Below are 21,675 nucleotides of genomic sequence, written 5' to 3' on the forward strand. Positions count from 1 at the left end.
GAGATCGTCATAGAAATTGATATTGGTATTTTTTGGTCACAATGTATAGAATTAAATAGGATTCTGAACGTTGCACTGAAACTAGAGAAACAAAGGACTGCAGATGCTGGAATCTAGATGAAAAACACGATGACACTGGAGGAACTCAGCAGGCCAGGCAGCATCCGTGGAGAAAAGCAGGCGGTCAACGTTACGGGTCAGGACCTTTCCTCAGGACTGACCCATAACATTGACCGCCTGCTTTTCTCCACGGATGCTGCCTGGCCTGCTGAGTTCCTCCAGTGTCATCGTGTTTTTCAGTTGCACTGAAACTATTTAGTCTATCCACCTCTTAAGTGTCCTGTGCTATTAATTCCTAAATGCACCGGGATTCCCCAGAATTAAAATGAACAACATTATACTTTGACTTTGAAAGTTAATTTGAAATTATTCTTAAATATTACATCAGAATGACAAATACATTGGAAAATAGTGAAAATATCAGTCAGAAATCTGTTGAAAGGATCTGGAAAAGTTTTAAAGCTCGTATGCACTGAAGTTCACATTACAACATTCTTTTTATTCTCTCAACTAGACAAAAAGTTTGGAGTCAAAGCCAGGATTAATGGAGCCTTGGGCATTACTTTGAATTTAGTAAAACAAAACCTGCAGAACTTCAAGCTAATTTTACCTTGTCTGCACCTGTTGCGAGTGTATTCCAACAATGGTAAGTAATGAGTACAGCACTTAGAGAATTCATTTCACTGAAGGGTTCATGGACTGACTTCAGTTGCGTCCATGTTTGCAAATTTGCATCCAGGAATTAACTAACTTGCATCTGCTTAAAATGATGAATAAATATCAAGGAAAATAACAATATTAAGGCAATTAAATTAATGACAGTTCATAATTTTGAAAATCACTGCATTGTGTTGGAGGGACGGGGCTATTAGAATATCTGTCCTTTATGATTTAAGTTTGGAATTGGCTCAGATAGAAACATTAATGCAAGTCCACCTACCTTCATTGTAAACTATTTGAGGTAGATCAGAAGAAATGTTAATTTGTTCCAAAGTCATTGTTGAAAATGCACTGCACACCTTTTATGCTTGCTTTTTGAAGCATTTCTGGAATTTGCTTAAGCCTTGTAACCAATATATGATTTTATATAGTTCATTTTGCCACTTGTGTTTTCAGCTGTCAATGCCGTTTCCTTGGGCAAAAATGGTGTTGTGGAACTTATGTTCAAGATTATTGGTCCTTTTAGTAGGAAGAACACAAGCCTTGTAAAGTAAGTGTTCCTCTTATATTTAGTGTATAGTTTAGGCATAAGTACATTTAAAAAAAGAAGTAACTTTTAAAGCATTGCACTGATTTGCAGCTTTTTTTCCTAGTGATTTTGAAAAGTGCCTTTTGTTTCAAAGTTCTGTGCAGAAGGTCACCAGAGACCTATTATATGAGTACAAATTTTTGATTTGGCAACTTAAGAAAGATAAATCATAGTATTTTCCAAATTTCAAGGTGCTAGGCATTGTAAATGAGCAGGAAGGTTTGGAGGTCACATAGAGAGATCATTAAACTCTGGTGTGCATATGCATAAAACAATATGAGAGATTAATTGGATGATGATCTAATCTCAAAGGGGCTGGAATACAAAGGATGGAAATTTTGCTCCAGCAATGCAGACATATGATGTGACTATATCTAGAGTTCTGCATTCACTTCTGGGCATCATACTTCAGCAAATAATTGGCTTTGGAAGGGTTGCAGAGCAACTTCAATGGAATATGTTACATGGATTAAATTTGTCTTTGCTTGAATACAGAAATTTTGGGTGACGTAATTAGGGTGATTGAATGAGTTAACAGTGTAGATTGCAGCTATTTCCTTTTTTGACAAGGGAGCATAGCTTTAAAGTTACAGCAGAGGAGCTTTGAGAGGCTAAATCACCTATTCCTGTTCCTCATTCCTATTTTGTAAAGGGGGTTACAAAGGAAGGGATGTATGCATCATATTTTTAATTTTAATCTCCCAAAGCTGAAGTAGATGGAGAGTTTTATGTTCAGAATTTTGTCTGTACATTGCACTTGATCTTCTATCCTAGTGAAATATTCATCAACTGTTCCAGATTTCTGCATATGTGACAAAAGGAGATAAATTATATGAAACAATATATTAAGTATGAAAAGGTGCATGTTAATTTTATTAAAGTAGCAGCCTTTACTTATTTTGCAAGAGCTTTTTATAAATTGACAGTTTAAGCATTCGTCTCTAATTTGAAAAACATTTTTGTAATATTTTGAATGGATATTCAAAATTATTTTAAATGTAACGTGGCTGAATGCAAAGGTAATGCTAATTTGCTAGATATTAATATCAGCATATTTCTGGGAAAAATGAAATCTGAAGATAGAAAATATTGGTGCAATACTTCATAGTTGAAGCTAATTCTATGCAAAACATTCTTTAATATGAAGAAGCAAATAGAATAGCATGTTTTGCAATTTAGAATAGGAGCATTTATTAGGTAGTTAAATTATTGATAGATTAATTTTCAGTGACATTATACATACATTTTTGATAGATTTGCTCAGGCTTCATTCATGGTGTGTCTGAGTAAAATTGTACAGTGTGCAGAGATAAGGTATATTGGTGTGGCACCTGCTGGCCTTGATCCATACCATGCAGTGCCTCACCTAGAAAGATATTGAATGATGAATCCTCATTTAAAAAAGAATAATTGCCTCACTGTAACAGAACTGATGTTTGTGAAACAATTTGACTGATACCACAGCTACCATGTTATTCTGGCAATGATTGCATATGACCTCCAATTTAAAGTTGATTTCTTTTGGTCTGCTTGATCTGCTCTTCTAATACCTACTCTGGCAACTTCTGAGGGAGGGACACTCGCTAAAGCTGAGAAATGTGAACGCAGCCACAGGATAAAATGAAACAATTGCTCTATGTTGCCTGTTCCCTAGGAACCTCTGTTTATGTCTGGGATAAAAACTGACAGGAATAGGTGAGAGAAAGAATTAATCAAAAGTGATTGTTTAGGAGAGTGTGACTGTGCATTGACCACCTCTAGTTGTTGCGAGCTTTTACCCTTGATACTCCAACAGTTCTTCCCAACTGAGTATTTTGACATGACCAAATAAAGCAATGGCTTAATATGAACTTCACTTGGATGCCCATGAGAGATTTTCGTTGCTAAATTAGTGAGTACTCCATTGTCTTAAAACCTTAGCCTTTGTTTCATCTCCATTACTATTGGATACCAATCTGATTACTCACAGCCTCATTGGCTGTTGTATTGACTAGTCACCTTCAATGTTCAGCAGTGGGCTGTTAATTTTGACTAATGTTAAGACCTACATGGTGGAGCTGCACTCGTGATGAAGTAGAAACATGATAAACCATTTAAGTGATTGGATCAGGGATTGATTTATTAATGTGTGGATTTGCAGAGGAGGATCAGGATTTTTTGTGTCACCTTCAGCTGATTATTGACTGGGAGATGAATGTTTGTTAATCATGGCTGATCTGTCCGGAAGAGTGTAAACAGAGGAAGATGAATAAAGGCAACAGAGAGAAAAGGAAAAAAAAACATGCTGGAACAATGAGACGCAAAGCACAGTAGCTGCTGGAAATCTGAACCAATAGTGAATGCTGGAAATACTCAGCAGATAAGACACACCTGTGGCAAAGGAAAAACTGAGATAATGTTGCACGTGGATGACCTTAATCAGAACTGGTAAGATCTGGCATAACAGGAATGGCTGATTATTTGAAATCATTGAATTCAAAATTCTTGAGATGGAAGATGAGTTGCTGTTCCTTGAACTTGCACTGGGTTTGATTGGAACAGAGAAGTCAGAGTGGGAATGGGAAGGAAAAATAAAGTGACAGATGACTGGAAGCTTAAGGTTACCCTTGACTAAGCAGAGGTGTTCCACAAAGTGGTCATCCATTCTGTGTTTGGTCTCCCCAATGTAGACGAGACCACACCATGAGTACCAAATATAATACACAAATTGGAAGAAATGCAAGTGAATCATTGCTTCGCCTACAAGGATTTGGACTTGGATGGATAGGAATGGAAGAGGAAAAAGGGGAGGTATTGCACCTCTGACAGCTGCATGGTAAAGAACCATGAGAAGGGCAGTGATTGGTGGAGAGGGAAGAGTGAATCCGAAATGTTCCCCTTGGAATGCTGAAAGAGGGAAGGGCAAGATGTGTCTGGTAGTGGAATCGTTTTGGTGGCAGAAATACAGAGGATGATCTGTTGAATGTGGAGACTTGTAGGGTGGAAGATGAGGACAAGAGAAAGCTTATCCTTGCTCTGGCTGGGAGAAGTAGTGTGGGAATTAGAGCAAACACCATCAACTGCTTTTGCTTTCACCCCTCTCATCCCAACAAAACCCGCTCTCACTTTTACAGAGCCCATATCTGTCTTTTTCCTTCCTATCTCCTCAGCTGATACACAGTGGATCAATGATCATTACAGATCCACAGATTCCCATAGCTAGCTCAACTACAGCCCTCACCTGACTTCCAGTAAGGATGCCACTCCATTCTTCCAGTTTTCCCATCTCTGTTGTAACAATTTCACTTCCCACAAGAGTATTTTCTTTTACTTTAACTGTGGTTTCCCCTCTACCATAGCTGACATAGCTCTCGGTGGCATCCACTTTAATACACTTGTTTTCTTACTTTTCCAGTTCTAATGAAGGGCCATTGACCTGAAACATGAGCTTTGACTCTCTTGCCATGGATGCTGCCTGACTCGCTAATCATCTCATGTATTTTCTCATCTTATAACTGCTTACCATTGCTTTGTTTGTTTTTTTTTAAGATCACTTTGCTATAGCTCTCATCACAGTCAATACAACAAATTCCCAAGGTTATGACTACCACAAAATCCCAAGTTTGCTTCCACACCTTTTGGACTCTGCAATAATAACATGATTGTTGTAAAATAACTTAATGAAGGAGATACAAATAGGGAGGTTTAGGCAGAGATGAAAGTGAGGTGGAACTGGTCAGTAATGAACTGGTCAACACAATCAATACAAATAAGTAAAATTGTTAGTGTTAGTGACACAGTTATACTTTCAAGAAATATATTGCTTTCACCCTGGATTTAGGGATGGAATCCCAGAGCTTTGGACCAATGGTTTCATCTGCAATGGTGGATTGATTTTAAGATCTAGTAAAATCAAGAAGACAGAATTGAAGTGTGCAGATTATTCAGAATATTGTAAGGCTGGAAGAAGTTGCAAAGATTGCATTGTTTGGATGGAGGGCAGGCCATATTTTGAATTGAAAATGGTGATGTGAATTTTAGCCTTGAGTTCCCTGGTGGGGGAGCTGATTGTAGGTTGGTGAGTACAGGACAGTTGAGTGAATGCACTTGGTCTGAATTCTTGGTTATTTAGGAAGAAGGATCTGAGAGGCCTGGTCGAAGAATATTGGAATTGTCAGGTGGAAAGTGAATGACGATATCAATAGATGGATTTGGATGAGGTGTTTTGAGTTGGATGTGGGTGAAAGACTGGGGCAGCAAAGTGTCAGAGAACTCTATCACCAAGTTTCCCCTCCCAGTTATACACCTATTTTGATGTCAACCTTTAACATATTCTTTCACTGTTGTTGGATCAGGATTCTTTACCATTAGTGTTGTTGGGAGTACCTTTGCTGTATTGGCTTTATGATAGTTCAAGAAGAAAATAGCTAAGGCCAACGAATGTTGATCTTGCTAATTACATCAGTGCTCTGAATAAGCATTTTTCTGGTTTCGGGCCTTATTAGTATAGTTTTAGTTACAGCACCATAAACATCCAAGCATTGATGTAAGAAAAACAATTTGTTCCTGGATGGTGTTTTGAAGACAAGTTTTGTCATTTGTAGTTGTACCATTGTCCTTAAATGTACTAAGCATTTCTCCAGTACTTATTTTTATTTCCGTTTTCTATTATCAGTGACTAGTTTTTTTTTCCCCTTGTAGGTATTAACTTTTATTGTAATTGCTGAAAAATTATTTCTTATTTATATAATGGACAGCTAAATATATTGGCTTATATTAGGGTAATGAGTTTTGTAATGGGATGTTGGATAACAGAAAAAGGCACATTGAAAGAAAAATAGTCCTCCCTCCCTCCTCCCTTACATGCACAAACACACACAGTGAATGCTAATATTAGAAATATTAATCTTAGCAATGTGCTGTTAGTTTTCTTCAATGTAATGACTGACAATATGCCATACTCATTATTGTCCTTCAATTAATCACTTCCGGGAGTCCCTGGTGCTCCACATGCCATTGAAACATTTTCTAATTGCTTACGTACTGATTTGAATCTTGGTTTGAAAGGACAAATGACATAGATGTAAACTGTTGAAACTTTATGGCTTATGGTGGTGACCCTGTAATACCTTGTGAACAACATTTTAACTCCTGTGTCATCACTTTAAAATTATAGATGTCAGAATTGAATTTTTTTTTTTGCATACTGCCCATAAAGCCAGGACACTTAACTAACTAAACTGCAAAATATATCCTTAATTCTCATCATATGTAGTTCACGGTTCCATTTAGAGGATTTCCTTATTTGGCACATTTGTTTAAGATTATTAATCTGTATGATTTATCTTCCACTGAACTTCAGAAAGAAACATTTTTGTCCTCCCTGAATCCAAGTGGTCAGTGGCTGTTTATATTTTGTCATCATCACATTAGGCCTGAGATTTAACTAGATTGTGTTGGTTTTCTTCTGCGTTTTATATGGAAGAAATCAATCACGCGCAAAAGGTTGAGAGATTTTCAAAATTATGCAGTGGTTTAACAGATATCATGTTGGACGATAGGTTGTGCCAAATCGAGCCAAGATTTCCACACTGAATTAATCATCAGAACAGGTCTCTTCAAATTGTACCCTTTTATAAACCTCCAAAAAGGCTCTTTAACTTGAGCTGTCTTTAGGAACAACATCATAAAAGGCATGTTTTAAATGATTTTGTCTTTAATTTCTAAGAAATTGACTAGTGTACATCGTCATAACTCCTAAATGGTATAGTTTACTTTAATAGCTTTTTGAGTAATTTAAAATTGAGTTATTCACTTGTTTTGGAGTAGACACTCTTAATTACATTTTTTAATGATAAATCCATTTTCATCAAAATAAAACTGCACCAAACCACAGTTTTTCATTATATCAAGGAATATTATTGAATCCAAAGTATTTTCTTCAAAATTATTTTCTAAAACATTGCCCATTTGAGCTGGTTGATGACTGATTTCATGTTCAGAGACGTGTAAATAAGTGAGTGGAAATTCAAGAGGAAGGAACGTTCCACAAGCTATCATCAATTGTGCATCAAAGTATCAACCCTTGGCCAAATATTTTGTGGTCAGGTAAGAATGGATGATTTAAAATGATCACTATAAATGATAAACATTTTTAACTGACTTGGAGGAAAATCATCCAAGGATGATTTGTGGCAATTTTATGGTGATCATTCAGCCTCTCTTAAATGCCTTTATTATATTAGATAAAATAATATTTTATTCAGATATCACTAGTTTCAAAACCTTGTTCCTCATTGTTTTCTGAAACTAACCTCAGCCTTTGCTACTGCTGACCTAAAGCAATTACTGAATTATTGGTTAAGACTAGTATTTGTCAGGATCAGCTTTTTATTTGTTTCCCAAATAGCACATTACAATCAGCATAAATGAAATTAAGCGCATTCTTTATTATGGCATTTAGTTCTGTATGGTTTAATAATTATTCAATGAAATTGAATGTTTCTTTTCTGTATGTTCATATACAAATATAAACAAGCAGCACCTTGTTAATACCGTTTCTAATTAATTTTTTGTGTTGTTAAATTCTTTAAATCCCTTTACTTAGCATGGGAGTCACAATTTCACTTAATACCAAGACGATAGTTAAATGAATCTGGTGGTTAAAAGAGAAGCTCAAAACTACTAGACAGAAGGAACATATTTGTTAGGCAGTAACAGCACAACTGCATTATACAAAGCAACACACAAAGCACTGCAGGAAGTCGGCGGGTCAAGCAGCATCAATGGAGGGAAATGGACAATCGACATTTTGTGTTGAGGCCCTTCATCTAGACTGAAAGAGAAAGGGGACATAGCCAGTATAAAAAGTTGGAGGGAAGGGATGGGATAAGAGCTGGCAGGTGATAGGTGGATTCAGGTGAGGGAGGTAATAGGTGGATGAAGGAGGGGAAAGAGTGGGAATGATGTCAGAAGCTGGGAGGTGATAGGTGGAAGTGACAAACGGCTGAAGATGATGGAATCTGATAGGAGAGGAAGTTGGAGCGTGGAATAAAGGGAGGGAGGTGGGGAGGGGAGCCAGTGGGAGGAGTGTGTGGGTGATGGGCAGATGGAGAGAGTGGGGGAGGGGAAAGGGTGAGAGGGGCCAGATGGATCAGGAGGAGAGAAAAAGAAAAGGGGAGGAAAAGGAACAGAGGGGGAGCAGTCACTGTAAATTTGAGAATTCGATGTTCATGTCGCCAGCTTAGAGACTGCCCAAGTAAAATATGAGGTGCTGTTCCTCTAATTTGCATTTAGCCTCAAGCTGCCAGCAAAGGAGGCTGTGGACAGATATGTCGGTATGGGAAGGGGAAATAAAATGGCTGGCCACCGGGAGATCCCGGCTGACGGAGCAAAGCTGCCCGGCAAAGGGATCACCCAATCTGCATCCGGTCTCAGCAATGTAGAGGAGGCCACCTTGGTAGCACCAAATGTGATAAAGTACACCACAGGAGTCACATGCTAATGGTGCCTCACCTGGAAGGGCTCTTTTGGGCCCTAGATGGTGGTGAGGGAGGAGGTGTAGGGGCAGGTTTGACACGTTTTTCAGTTACAGGGGCGAGTACCTTGGGAGGGAGGGGGATGAGTGAGTCACAGAGAGAGTGATTCCTGCAGAAAGAGGGGGGTGAAGAAGTCACTGGCGGTGGGATCCCGTTGTAGATGGCAGATATTGCTAAGATGCTTAGGCTAGTGGGGAGGTAGATGAGGATTAAGGGGACTCCATCCATTTTATGCCTGGGGGTGGGGGGGAATTGGGTGAGGGCAGGTGCATTAAATAGAGGAGATGTGGGTGAGGGCTCCATCAGTAGCAGTGGGGGGGAGCCCTGTTTTCTGAAAAATGGGGATGTCATGGAATGGAAGGCCTCACCACGAAAACAGATGCGGCAGAGACGTTGGAACTGAGGAAAGGGAATGGTGTCCTTGCAAGTGACAAATAGGGAGGAGGTGTAGTCGAGGTAGCTGTGGGAGTCAGATGTCATTGAGTAGTCTGTTTCCTGAGATGGAGACACAGAGATGGCTGAGCACCTTTGCTCTGTCTGCTGTGCCAGCAAGGATCTCTCAGTGGCCAGCCATTTTAATTCCACTTCTCATTCGCACACCAACATGTCTGTCCATGGCCTCCTCTGCTGCCAGGTCGAGATTAAACACAAATTAGAGGAATAGCACCTCATATTCCACCTGGGCAGCCTCCAACTTGGTGGCATGATCATTGAATATGCAAACTTCTAGTATCCGCTCAACCTCTGTTTCTTTTCCCCTCTTCTTTCTCTTCCTGATCCACTTGGCTCCCATCACCCCATCTCTTTCCCCTCCCCCACCCTCTCCATCTGCCTATCACCCACACACTCCTCTCACTGCTTCCCGTCCCCTGCCTCCCTTTATTCCATGCTCCACCTTCCTGCCTTGTCAGATTCCATCGCCTTAAGACCTTTGTCACTTCCACCTATCACCTCCCAGCTTCTGATATCATTCCCACTCTCCCCCCTCCCTCATCTGCCTATCACTCCCTCACATGGACCCACCTACCACCTGCCAGCTCCTGCTCCACCCCTTCCCTCCACCTTTTTATACTGGCTCTCTCCCCTCTTTCAGTCCAGATGAAGGGTCTTGACCCGAAATGTCGACTGTCCATTTCCCTCCAAGGATGCTGCCTGACCTGCTGAATTCCTCCAGCGCTTTGTGTATTGCTCCAGATTCCAGCATCTGCTGTCTCTTGTGTCTACATCATACAAAGCATTTTGCATAACAAGAAAATCACAAATGCAGCTTCTAGAATCTGCCAAGGTTTGTAATCAAGTCTGCACTAATGGTTGAAATTGATGGTGTCGAGAGTTGAGTAGACTAAGTCAGAACAACATTGAAATCAAGTGAGTTGCAGCAGCGTTTCATATCAGGCAAAGACAATTTGATAATTTTGGTTAGGACAAGAAATTCCAGTTTAACTCAAAGCAAGGCAAACATTTCAGAATTGAAGATGACTTGTATTGCCACTAAATGCTGCAGACAGGCTTAAATTAAGTTTAAATGAATCAAGTTTAAAGCAAAAGATTTCAATTATGTCAGGGGTATTTTAAGATGGAAAATTCATCGTGGATCAAAAAACAGTTTTGGCAGAGGAGGTTGAGGTTCAGTAGTAAATAGTGTTTGATCTATAACCAGAGCCTGTGATACATAGCTGAGCCATATATCTGCCACAGTGCAATGTACAGTTTAGTTACAAGCATAATACATTTATTCAATGCTTACTGAACTGTTTAATGGATGGGGCCATCTCATTTTCTGTCATTTTTGATTTTTTTTCTTGTGTTCTCATATTAGGATTTTTTTATATGCTGAATGATATGCCAGTTTTCATCATATTATTGTTCCTAGCCTCCTGATTTGTTCGAGCATATATTCTATTATTTCTTACAACATATTCTGCAAATTTTTATAATGAAAATTGTATAATCTCTGCTTGAATTCTGCAGTATTGCATAAGTGCCTTGAAAGGACTGAATGATATTGCTGTTACCAATTGCAAAAACACTTTGCTGGAGGAACTTAGTAGGTCAGGCAGCATCTGTCCTGATGCAGGGTCTCAACTCGAAACATCAACTATCCTTTTTCCTCCACAGATGCTGCCTGACCTGCTGAGTTCCTCCAGAAACTTGTTTCTTTGCTCCAGATTCCAGCATCTGCAGTCTTTTGTGTCTCTCTGCTTTTATCAATTGTTTGCCCCAATCAAATTTGAAAAAAGTTATTGGATTCGAAGCTTGATGCGCGTTAGGCTGGAATATCTTATTGGCTAATCAGTGGCTCTGTGCTGAAACGCCAGATAGTTGCAGTGTAAACAATAGCACTTTCCCATCTTCGGTGCCTGCACACTTCAGAAATGTGCTTGAGATCTGATATGCACATATCTGTCCTTTTGCTCCACCCTGGACTGGCTATCCAATCCAGGGCTATTGGGCAAGTTGCTAAGCCAAGGAACCCAAAATATCTTGCTACTGGTCCACCTAGCACAGCTTCATTGATCTGATTAAATTTCATTTCAAATGTTTTTTTTATTTTACTATACATTTATGTTATTAAGTAATTAACAGTTAATATGTTTTACATTATTTTCTGCATATTACTTCAATTCCCTTTCAACTGTTCCTAAATGTCTCTGATTATTGCACTCCTCTAAACCTTGCAAAGTGACAAAAAATATTTTTTATAGAATGTGAGGAGATTGTTTCATTCTTGAATCTCTGGAAACTGAAGTTGCTGTCCCAACCAAAGGATTATCCTGTTGTAAGCTATGTAAGGAGAAAAGTCCAAGATGCAATTTTAAAAAAGTGTTTTATTTTCCCATTTTATTTGGAGGTGGTGAAAAATAGACTGTTGTATTGGACAGACCAAATGGAAATAGTAGGTCTTGTTATGAAGCACCAAACAACTGGAATTGGCAAAATGACTGTGGACCATTAGTTGATCATGCTACTACAACAGTTCAGAATATTTATTACATTATTTTGTACTTTATGTGTATTTATAGGTTTTCAGATTCTGACCATGTTATGTGTGTGACCACATTGAATTAGAAGATATAACATTCAGGTTGAAGCTGCAGAGTTTTCAGATATTGTACCATATGGTTTGTGTTTATATTGTTGACAGCTTGATATTGTCAGTTAGTGTATTCATTATCAGATAATTTAGTAATTTTCCAATTTTAATGCCATTGTGAAAATTTGGATAATGCATAGTGTTTGATTATGAGCAAGGTCTGCAAGTAAAATTTCCACTTTATTTAAACAGATTACATCAAGCCAGATTTAGAAACACACCAATTTTCAGCTTTATTTATCTTTGTTCTATTTGTTTAAAATATTGTCAACTACCACAGACAAAATTGTAACTTTGATCAGTAGTACCTGTGCTAAACAAGTATAGGGGTAATATCAACTGACTACCATGTCAACTTCATTCATCAACTGAAAGTAGATTTTAAGTTTATTGTAAAGTAACAAATGTATATTTGTTTCTTTTAATCAATGTATCTGTTTCCTCATTAACAGTGTAAATGTAAGTTCTGTGAAGGGATTTTGTATGTTTTTCTTTAATCCCTGCAGCAATTTGTTAATGGTTGCATCCTATGAACTCTGTTATTTCTTACAGGGTCTCATTAGACACACTGGCAGCATTGCTAAAATCGAGTAAGTGTTTTAGATGCCTATGTAATTTAATTGTTAAGAATAGGCATTTTCTTTCATTACAGTTTGATTTTACAGTTTCTCTTATTGTCCATCTTCATCTGGGCATAATTCTGCGGTGCTGACAGCTCCCTTTTTAAACATTCACCTGGTGCACTTTCTTTTCACCTTTGCGTTTTCATTCCTAATCAAGCCAAATCCTGTCAGTTTTGACTTTTGCTCCAAGTTGTTGAGTAATAATCCTATCTTCACATGGTGCCATCTTCACATGGTGCCCTTTCCACTTGATGTAGTTCACGTTGTGGCTTCAGCACTTGCAGGACCTGACTGACCCAACCTAAACAACTTGCATAACTATTGTGCACCTGGCAGAATTTTGATTTGTTTCATTCCTAAGCAACATCAAAATTGGTGCTCAAGTTACAGTGGAATATTTTCTTTTAAGTGAAGTCTTTGATTTCAGTTGTACTCATGGATAATTTGGTGGCATAATTTTTGATACTGGGTTTGAAGTAATGAGCCTTTTTCAAGCTTCTTTCATTTTCTTATAGTTGGCTAAATTTGCAAATTCTTTTTGTCACAGTTGGTCACATAAAACATCTGTTAATTATAAGCAGTAGTCTAATTTCAAAGATTGCAGGTAATAACATAATGATGAAATAGTTTGTAACACTTGCAGTTGCCATGTAAACATACCACTTGTAGCTGCACAAAACTGCTAAGTGAATTTGAGTTGACAGCATTGTGAAGCCATATAAATCAAGAACTGATTCATGATGTCAGATTTTGTAATAGTAAACATTAAAAGGGCACCCTTGGAGAAAGACTATTTACTTTTTTGCACAAAGTGATTTAAAAATCATTATAACCTCATCTATCCTGATAGGCAAATATAAAAGCAACTCCCCAATAAAGCTTACCAAACCTTTTTTTTAATGAAGAATATGCTTCCTGTACTTCTGCCTTTTCTTTGCATAACTACAACAAATAATGAAGAATATTTATACTACCCATTACATGTGTTAGTACACGTAGTTAAGTAATAGCATTACTAAATTTCTTTACTTACATGTAAGATTTTGAACTTAAGTGTGAATATATGTTTTTTTTTGTAGAAAGCAATGCCAGGAGGTCAGTGGATAGGGGGTACCTTCCTGTTCTTCTTACCATTTATATCGACTGGCATAGAAATGACACAAGGCATCGGCATATGCTGATTCGTAAAGGAATTTTAACATGCATCAAAAATATGACAAGTATTAAGTTGGGAAGGAAAGCTTTCGTTGATGCTGAAGGAATGAAAGTCTTATATAATACGTCTCAAGTAAGTACCTTGATGGATGCTGAACTAATGCACAATTATGTGAGCATACCTTAAAACACTATGTTGAAAATTAGATGGCATCTCCATTAAGATGAGTCTTTGAATACAAGAATTTATGTTGCATTTTAAATAGTTGCCACTGCAATTCCAGACAACTATTTGAAGTTAATGCTTAAAGGTCATATGTAAAAGCTTTCTGAATTAACAAATGAAAGAAGTCATAATTTTTCAGACTATTCTAATTAGCTTAACTTAATACCTGTATGTTTTAATATAACATATATAAGTACAACAGAAGTATATTCCAGAAGTAAATCAGGAGGGCAAAAAGGGGCCATGAGATAGCTTTGGCAGAGAAGATTAGGGAGGATCCAAAGAGATTGTTTAAGTATATCGAAGTCAAAGTTGAGTTTATTGTCATATGCACAAGTACATGAGAAACAAAGGATTGCAGATACTGGAATCTAGATGAAAAACATTATGATGCTGGAGGAACTCAGTAGGCCAGGCAGCATCCATGGAGAAAAACAGGTGGTCAATGTTTCAGGTCAGGACCTTCAGTCCTGAAGAAGGGTCCTGACCCGAAACGTACAAGTTCCTGTTGTCCAGATGGTCCAGAGCAGAGTGAATAGCCAGAGAAATCTGGCCTGTTATGGTGGTAGGCAAATTGAAGCAGATCCAGGTCATCTGATTCGTGCCATAACCAACCTTTCGAAGCATTTCATTACAGTTGATGTAAGTGCTACCGGACAGTAGTATTGAGGCAGGTCACTATGCTCTTCTTGGGCATCAGTACAATGCCTTTTCGAAGCAGGTGTGAATCTCAGACTGCAGAAGCAAGAGGTTGAGTTTATCTGTAAATACTCCAGCCAGTTGGTCTGCACAGATCTATAGTATTCAGCCAGGTATGCTGTCTGGACCAGATGCCTCTTGTGAATTCACCCTCTTGAAGGATGCCCAGACATTGCCTTCAGAGACTGAGATTACAGGATCATCTGGAGACACAGGGGCTCATGTGGCTGTGTCTTAGTTCTCCCTATCAAAGCATGCATAAAAGGCATTGAGCTCATCTAGGGAAAAGAGTCACTAGGGAAAGGATAGGGTCCCTCAGAAACCAAAGTGGGCATCTATGTGTGGAGCTGCAGGAGAAGGGCAAGGTGCTTAATGAATATTTCTTTGTTTTTACCATGGAGAAAGACCTGGAAACTTGTGAAAGTAAATGAGGATGTTTTAGGGATAGTTCACAATACAGTAGAGGAAGTGCTGACATCTCAAAATGTATGAAGGTAGCCAAATCTTTGGGGCCTTACCAGGTATATCCAAGAACACTGTGGGAGGCCAGAGAAGAAATTGTGAGAGCCCTGGCTGAGATATTTGCATCACGCTTAGCCATGGGTGAGGTGTCGGAAGACTGGAGGGTAGTGAATGTTGTGCCTTTATTTAAGAAGGGCTGTTATGAAAAACCTGGGAACTATAGGCCAGTAAGCCTAACATCTGTACAGGTAAGTTACTGGATAGGATTCTTAAGGATAAAGCTGTACATGTTTCTGGAAAGATATGGGTTGATTAGGGGTAGTTAGCACAGCTTTGTGCATAGGAGATCATGTTTCATGAAGTTGAATTTTTTGCTGAAGTGATCAAGAAGGTCGATGAGGGTAGGACGTAGACGTAGTTTATATGGACATTAGTAAGGCCTTTGATAAGGTTCCACATGGTAGGCTACTCTGGAAGGTTAGATCGCATAGAATCCAGGGAGAGTTGGTTAATCGGATACACATTTGGTTTGATTGTAGGAAGCAGAGGGTGATGGTGGAAGGTTGCTTCCTGGACTGGAGACCCGTGGCTAGTGGTGTGCCTTGGATCGGTGCTGGGTCCATTGTTGTTTGTCATCAATAGCAATGATTTGGGTGAGAATGTACAAGGCATGGTTAGTAAGTTTGCAGATGACACTAAAATGGGTGGTATCACATACAGTGAAGAAGGATATCAAGAACTACAGTGGGATCTTGATCATTTGGGTAAGTGAGCTGAGGAATGGCAATGGAGTTTAATTCAGATATGTGCCAAGTGTTGTGTCTTGGAAAGTCAAATCAAGGTAGGACTTTCACAGTGAACAGTAGGGCCCTGGGGACTGTTGTAGAACAGAGGGATTTTGGAGTTCAGCTACATGATTCCCTAAAATTGTAGTCACTGGTAGACAGGGTGGTAAAGAAGGCTTTTGGCATACTGGCCCTCATCAGTCAGGGCAATGAATATAGAAGTTGGGATGTTATGTTGCAGTTGTACGAGATGTTGATGAGGCTGCATTTGGAGTGTTGTATTCAGTTTTGGTCATACTGCTATAGGAAAGATGTTACTAAACTGGAAAGAGTGCAGAAATAATTTACAAGGATGTTGCCAGGTCTTGAGGGACTGAGTTTAGGGAGAGGTTGGACAGGCTTGGACTTTCTTCCTTAGAGCGTAGGAGACTGAGGGATGATCTTGTAGAAGTGTACAACATCATGAGGGGCATAGATAGGGTGAATCCACCCAGGGTTGGAGAATCAAGAACTACAGAGCATAGGTTTAAGATGAGAGGGGAAAGATTCAATAGGAACTTGAGGGACAACTTTTTTTACACAGAGGGTGGCATGTATCTGAGGTGAGCTGCTAGAAGAAATGGTTGAGGCAAGTACAATAACAGCTTTTAAAGGACAGTTAGACAGGTACATGGATAGGAAAGGTTTAGAAGGTTATGGGCCAAATGTGGGCAAATGGGGCTAGCTTGGATGGGAATCTTGGTCGGCATGGACCAGTTGGGCCGAAGGATCTGTTTATGTGCTTTATGACTCTAACACAGTAATAAAATCAGGTATCAAGTATATGCTTGGAATATTAAACTTGATGAACATAAAATCTTTTACATGCTGCCATAAAGAACTCGTTAGTGACAAAAGAATCTTTCAGTAAGAAAACCTGTGGCAAACTTTCAGCACCACTTCTGATGCCCATCGATTTTAAAGCAATCTTCCATGTAAATTTGGAAAGAAATAGCTGAGGCTCTGTAATACATATTTGCATACTTTGCAAAAAGAAAGCTGAGACCTACACGTGCTGCGTGCCTAACGTTGTACTGATGCTCCAAGAAGATGGCCAAGGACCTCTAGATGTCTAGCATTAGTACTAGAACAAAAATAATGGAATCCCTACGAAAGAGAAAAAAAAAGGCAATTATCTGGAAACTGAAAAAAAATCAATACTGAATAAATGGTATGGATTCAAAGGTCATGCTGGACCAAACTCATTAAATTCTTTGAAGAGAGCATTCAGGGTAATGCAGTAGATGTATTTATCCAGAGTTCCAAAAAGCCTTTGATAAAGCACTACATGAGTAATGAATCCAATTGAAGCATCTGGAGTTAGGGGAGGTGAGAAATAGAATGGATATCCAGCTGGCTGCAGGACAGAAAACAAGTGAACAGATTGTAAGGTACACCAGAAGGTGCATAGTGAAGTTACCAAAAGTTAAACTACATAAACATCTACATTTTTAAAAAAAAAGCACCTTCTAAATCAGAGATGACCCTAAGTTTGGAAATTAAAGGGAGGATATTGACTACCAAGAAAATTTGCAGCAAATTGCATGAACACATTAGAGTAGAAAGGGCATAGTTTGGAAAATAAAAACCAAAGTAGCCTATGAATTAAGATTAAAAAAAACTCACGGAGAAGCAATCATCTTTGAGTATGAAGGATCGCCAAAGAGCAAATCACAGTGTCGCAAACTTGCATATGATTTCTTGGATGGTGAGAGTCCCTCCATAAATAATTGTTCTTTGTGTCCCTCATCTGTGAAGGTTAACAGGCCTTTCAGCTAGAGTTGGGATCTCAACAAAGCATTGTATGCTATCTTCAATTATTTTTAATTCAGTTTTAATCAAGGGATGCTCGGCTTAATGCTATCTGACCCTGATTTCACCCTGCAAACTCAGCAAATCCCTGAGACCTTACTCTCTGAATTAGTGCAAGGCTGTGTATAAACCAAGGGATCAGTTTTATGTAGGTTAAAGAGATTGCTGATCAATGCAGAGTTAGTTATTGACAAGGAAGTTTTATATTGAATCATGTTTTTTTTTCTGTAGTAGCACTTACTTATCGCATTCCAATTTTGCACGTATGCCTAGTGCATGAACTTCTTTTGAAAAGTTAAGCAATTTACAATTCAAATGTTTTTATTGAAGGTTAGCATTTTTATTACTAATGCATTTAACAGCCACACTAAACAAATGTTAGCTTTGTCTTTTATGAACTAATAAATGCACTCTGGGATTGTAATACTTTTAAAGAGAGAGTTGACCTCTGCATTATTTCTTTTTCAGGATTGTCTTTCAGTGAGAACCCTAGACCCTCTGGTCAATATCTCCAGCCTCATTATGAGAAAATGTTTCCCTAAAAATCGTCTTCCCATTCCAACTATTAAAAGTGTTTACCAGTTCCAGTTGCCAGTAATTCCAATAAGTGGTCCTGTAGCACAGATCTATAATTTAGCTCCTGAAGGTAGGTTTTTAGAAACAGCCTTCCTCAACCCTAAAATGAAAGTGAACAGAGAATTTATTTGGAAGTATAAGCATTCTTTTTTAAAAACAGTTCTTCTGTTTTAGTTGATGATGTTGTAGATGAAAGTGACGATACTGATGATACGGAAGTGGAAACAGACAATGAAAATGAAGAAGAAGAAAATGAAAACAAGAAGGTACTGGAGCAACTTTTCTACAAGTTGAACTAATTCTAAGAATTGACACTAAAAAAAGATATTTCCTTTAAGATGCATGGCGATAATGAGTTAAATAATTACAGAGGCTGATACTTGGAATATTAAATCACACATCAAGGTGGCAGAGCTGCCTTCTTAAGGATTCTTAAAGGCAGCAAATCAGGAAGGAAACAGCTCAAATTTAAGATAATCTTTTTTACATTTTATAGAAATTAATGGTTGGTACATACACATAAGATTAATGTAGAAACTTAACTATTTCTTAAAAAAATCTTTTGAGATATCTGTGAGGCCGCTACAATATGTACACAGTACAGTAGTACTTCTAGATCCAGAGAATTTGCTAAGCAAACATGGAAAAATCTCACCTAGACCTCGTACAGCAATGTTGTATATTTACAAGATACTTTACAGGGTTGCTAATTCATAAATACTTCAATTTTTCATCCATTTAACTGTTTTCCTTGATTACAGTAGAGAAAGCTATACAAAACAAAAATCACAAGGACATGTTTTCCATGTTAGATGGCACCTGCATGGGGAAAAACCTATGTTGCTATTAGTTTTTGGTGAAATGATAGAAAATAGTGAAAGCAGACATTTATTATAGAAATCTAGTTCTAATTGCATCTCTTCTGACATCTGTGAATATTTTACCATTCTCGTTACACTCACATCCCTTTCTATTCCTTGCGTGGTCTGGCCTGGAGTGAAACGAGTTGTTTTTTTAGATTAAAAGCCTTTTGGTGAATTGTTTTGTAAAAGCATAATCTATAGGTTTTTGAGTTTCTACAATTTTTGATAACGTTGTCTTTATTTAAGAGAAAGCACCTTATTTTCCAATGCAAAATATCACTCTTGAGGATGATTTAATAGATCTGTTCTAGCAATTTCTAAATTGAGTTCTGCAGTCACATTCTTCTGAGACTTTAATTTTTAGTGGATGATTCTAATCCCATTCTTTAAGCACTGCTTGTAAAATTTGAAAACCTGCTGTGTACAGGTTATGAAACATCTTGTTTTAACAACTCAGAAAATGTAAAAAAAAGACAATCATTTTAATAAATATTTCCAGATCCAGTGGGTGAGCAAGATGCACGCAGAGTGCAGAAGTACTTAACTTAGATGTAACATTGAACATTGTTTGACTGTAGAAACATTTGGAGCTCTATTAATAAAAGAAATAAAACATGTTCTTTACATAAATGTTTCTTTTCAGAATGACGATATTGAAACTGACCTTAGTAAGTTAAAGCCAGTGCAAGATTTGGGGCGGCCAATAGAAGAATTGGAAATTTACAAGCAGTTTTTCCCAGAGCTCATGGAAGACTTTCAGGTAAAGACAATCCATTCTGCTTTGGGTACTTCTCTATCAAACACTTCAGAACTGGGCAGCAATACAGGTGTTAGTCTTCATCTTCCATTAGAGCAGCCAACGACACCTTCTGCACCTATTCAGTAAGGCTGCAATGTGTTATATTCTACACTGAATAATGTGGCAGAGAGGTGAAAAATGAGCAGGATGACACTAGTTTGAGTCAGCATTCTCTTTGACGTTAATGCCTAGTGTTGGAAACGAAAGGTAAAACCATCAGAAATTACTGAAAAAATCTGTCGACCGAGCAGGTCTTCTAAGTGTCTTTAGTAAACCTTAGCGGCTTAATATTTTCAACTAGTTGTGCATGGCACATATTTCAGGAACTGAGGAATTGAGCACAGGGATTCGCTAATGGAAGACTACTTTATATTTGTGCTGCTTATATTCTGCAGCATGTTCCTTGCTTGACAGTAACCCAAGAAAATCTTGACATTTGCTGCCATATTTGATTCACCAGCATTAGTGAATATGACAAATTTATATTAGGTCCCTGTGAGGCCATGGTTTAGAATGGCATTATAAATGCTTCAACAAAGTAAAATAGATATAACTTCACATCACACGGCTAGCCAATCCCAGCTATCTTCAAATATATGGACACAGATTAGATCATGGCCCCATGAAATCCCAGCTCTAGTGATGATATTCTGTGCTCCCAAACTAGCTGGATTCCTAGCTAAGTAGTTCCTGTAAACCACCATACTGGAATCCGCACAGCCATGCGGAAAATTGCACCAGTGTCCTGTCGACCAAAAGCAAGACAGTTCCATCCACAACCAATTACAGTGTTATCAGCCAAGGTTCAGCCATTATTAGTGATAAAAGGAGTTGTCAATAGTGATATCAAGTACCATTTAATTAATAATGTGTTACATGATGATCAGTGTGGCTGCCTTCAGGACCACTTGCTCAGGCTTTACTGAAGTTTTGGTCCAAACTTGGATACTGGATCTGAAATACAAAACTAAGATGAGGAGCCATACATTAGGCAACGAGGGAAAAAGTTATAAGTGAAAGTAAATTAAGACTTTTATGTTTTAAAATCATGTTGACGATACTTGCTAAATGCCTTTGGCCCATAATATATGGGCCGAGTGATGTAATGTGAATAGGTCCAAAGTTCTACATGGTATTTCTTGTTAACTTGTTTTGATGTAATGATTGCTGATGTGAAGTTTAGTGTTTAGCTTTACTGACATTTACGATTGGCTTCTGGAGGAATATTTTTATGTTTGTGCCTTTTGATTCTTACTCTTTTATTTTATTTCTTGCACTTTACCCCTGAAGGCTCAAAAAAAGATCTTGAAGTACAAAATAATCCCTTTTCAAAGAAATATGATCTCCAAAAATATTTTAACCTAGTAAATAAAAGAACAAGTGAACAATGGTGCTCTTTTAATCTACTGGTGTCCTTACTAATTTTCCAAATAATAGTAAATAAAATGAACTAAAGTCCTTGAGAGAGACAACAATTATTTCCTATACTGTTTGATTACCTCTAGCATCTAAGTAGTTCACGTAGGCTGAAGTTTAGAGAACCATTATTGTCTAATGTTCTTTGTAGTGGTTGCCAAGTAAATCCATGGCAAGGATCAAGAATGGCTTTCGCCAGATGATAAAACAGTAATGAATGAGCAGGTTAGTTTTCTATAGACCTCAGCATTAAAAATCAAGTGGTTATTGAGCCAAAAGTAGATGAAATTCCTAAAAACT

General features: G+C 38.0%; 1 protein-coding gene across 8 annotated transcripts in view; it reads left to right on the top strand.

Annotated features, from left to right (window-relative positions):
- Nucleotides 1-21,675, top strand: part of agtpbp1 (ATP/GTP binding carboxypeptidase 1) — a 181,802-nt gene that overhangs the window by 80,241 nt on the left and 79,886 nt on the right. For all 8 annotated transcript variants that reach the window (XM_052020257.1, XM_052020256.1, XM_052020255.1 and 5 more), the window contains 7 exons: nucleotides 575-706; nucleotides 1,177-1,270; nucleotides 12,473-12,510; nucleotides 13,623-13,831; nucleotides 18,190-18,367; nucleotides 18,472-18,563; nucleotides 19,804-19,920. In XM_052020257.1, the coding sequence (XP_051876217.1) occupies nucleotides 575-706; nucleotides 1,177-1,270; nucleotides 12,473-12,510; nucleotides 13,623-13,831; nucleotides 18,190-18,367; nucleotides 18,472-18,563; nucleotides 19,804-19,920 (860 nt within the window). The remainder of the gene's footprint in view (nucleotides 1-574; nucleotides 707-1,176; nucleotides 1,271-12,472; nucleotides 12,511-13,622; nucleotides 13,832-18,189; nucleotides 18,368-18,471; nucleotides 18,564-19,803; nucleotides 19,921-21,675) is intronic.

The sequence above is a fragment of the Pristis pectinata genome, chromosome 7 (assembly GCF_009764475.1).
Source record: "Pristis pectinata isolate sPriPec2 chromosome 7, sPriPec2.1.pri, whole genome shotgun sequence".
NCBI lineage: Eukaryota > Metazoa > Chordata > Chondrichthyes > Rhinopristiformes > Pristidae > Pristis > Pristis pectinata.